At 43.7% G+C, this 2,082-nt stretch overlaps 1 protein-coding gene and 1 long non-coding RNA gene across 4 annotated transcripts in view; one reads left to right on the top strand and one right to left on the bottom strand.

Moving 5' to 3' along the window:
- The window catches only part of LOC109289215, a 19,125-nt gene extending 17,617 nt beyond the window's left edge, over positions 1–1,508 (top strand). The window contains exon 3 of the long non-coding RNA XR_002095323.1: positions 1,498–1,508. This is a non-coding gene — a long non-coding RNA (uncharacterized LOC109289215). The remainder of the gene's footprint in view (positions 1–1,497) is intronic.
- Positions 1–2,082, bottom strand: part of PRKCD (protein kinase C delta) — a 201,247-nt gene that overhangs the window by 79,179 nt on the left and 119,986 nt on the right. For all 3 annotated transcript variants that reach the window (XM_019505198.1, XM_019505197.1, XM_019505199.1), the window contains one exon: positions 618–817. In XM_019505198.1, coding sequence (XP_019360743.1) covers positions 618–817 — 200 coding nt within the window. The remainder of the gene's footprint in view (positions 1–617; positions 818–2,082) is intronic.

Here is a 2,082-nt window from a genome sequence, read left to right on the forward strand (position 1 = left end):
CAGGCTAGCTGATCTGTTCAGGTGCCTCCTGACCCTAGCTACTATGAAACTATGAAACTAACGTCCCTTTTATTTTTCCAAACTTGAGTCAAATCATTTTCCCATAAAATCTTTGCTAAAATAATATATATGCAAATGATTGCAGGTATGTACACAAAACAGTGTGTACATGCTGTGAGACGTTAAGGCAAGAAAGTAAATTAAGAATGAAGGAAACAACTTGCTGCAACACCAGATCAACTAGCAATTTTTCTGAAAAAGTGAACAAGATCTCAGCTTCCTTCATCTACAGTTAATTTGTAATAATCCATCTCCATTTGAAAATATGCTGATCCCAGCTAACAGCTATAGCACTTTTAAAGTTAAATTTTGAGTGTACCATAGGCTGCTATTTTCATATGCTAAAACCTGAATGTTACTATCAGTTTTATAGACCTTGACACTTCATTATTGGCATCAATAATTATGATAAAATCTTTTCTTGGAGGCACTGCCATGTATGTTAAGAAGGACTGAATGTACATATTTTCAAAGCTGAATGGCAGGTTCCATTTCAGTAAAATATAACAAGCAAGCAGCCAGTTCTGCACATTTAAGGGATGACTCTCCATGCTTACCCAGAATTCCGCTTTGCCATTGCCCTTCTTGCATCTCTCAGCCAAGACCGATACCCCAACAGTCACCTCAGATAATGGCTCTTCTGCTGCCTTCATGAGAACAATTTGAATCACACGCCCTTCATAGACATGGGCATCGAAGGATGATTTCCATTCTGGATACATGGTTGGTTTCTTCTGAACCAAAGTTTTTCCTCTTTCTGAAATCCACATAAGACAGGAAAAGTAGAAAGTGAGGACTCCATAGGCCAGTGTGTCTCAAACTGGAGTTATGACCTCCCCACAGGCATATATGTACAGCATATACAGGTTTTAGCATCTAAAAGGCATGTCAGAGGAAAGAATGGGAAAGCAGAAGGGAAAAGGGACATAAGAAGAAGAAAAGGAAGCAACAAATATGAAGACCTCTAGTTTCTTCAGTAGTTAGACAGGATATAATATGTAATGACAAAATATTACTATTTTTATCTTCTATCACAGTGGTGCTCAGCAGTGGCCCAGGGCAGGCATAGTGGGCCTCCATCTGGCTGCACAGAGGGGGCTGGGACAGCCCAGCTTGATCTAGCCCCACTGTGAGAAGAGGGTATGGCCCACTCCCATCCAGTCCCATGGGGGGAAGGGGGGGTGACCTAGCCCCAACACAGTTGGGCAGGGGAAGGGAGCTTGGCTTGGCCCCAGCCCAGCAGTGAGGAGAGAAGTGAGTGTGGTCTGGTCCAGATCTGGCTGTACTGGTAGGGGCGGGGGGGAAAGGGGCCATGGGAATTTGGTGAAGGGGGAGGGTGGCCACTGCTCCCCTGCCGCCAAATTTCCCAACCCATGGGGAGCCAACAAATTTCCCAACCCATGTCTCCACGGGTCTCATCTGGCCCAAGGGCCAGAGGTTGAGCACCCCAATCTATGACAAAGAAACATAGGGGGATAGAGTGGGAAACCACATAAAAAGGAGTAAGCTTTCCAAAAGTTTGAGAACCACTGTTTTGTCTTTAAATTGGAGAGCAACAAGATGGCTTCGATTATCAAATCTGAAACAGGAGATAACCTCAGAAATTCAGATTATTGCCTAACTAAGCAATGGTGTTAATTTTCTGAAACTGGAGGGGTATTATCCCAAAAAAGTCATGGCACGAAAGTGCTAAGATACATCAGTGTTAACCTGGAAAGATAAACCGTAGTATGTGGGGTTTTAGTCTCTATTTCCATTTGGTTCACTCAAGGGACTCTCAGCTAACACAGGTGCTTTGTTATCCATTGTAATGAACACTTGCAAAGCTCCGGGCCTACTCCTGGCAACAAAAGTCCCTTGTGGAGGCATGTGTCATTCAAGAAACTTGCAATCAATTGGCTCCAGCATCTCCATGCTTCCAAGTACAAGGGAGGCATATTTGCTAGTCAATGTTCATTATGACAGCTGTCTGATATCCTGGAGATACAGTTCCAGACAAGCAATTGTGGGAGTGCTGTGTTC

Source organism: Gavialis gangeticus, unplaced genomic scaffold (genome assembly GCF_001723915.1).
Source record: "Gavialis gangeticus isolate Ggan-Ray unplaced genomic scaffold, GavGan_comp1, whole genome shotgun sequence".
Classification (NCBI taxonomy): domain Eukaryota; kingdom Metazoa; phylum Chordata; order Crocodylia; family Gavialidae; genus Gavialis; species Gavialis gangeticus.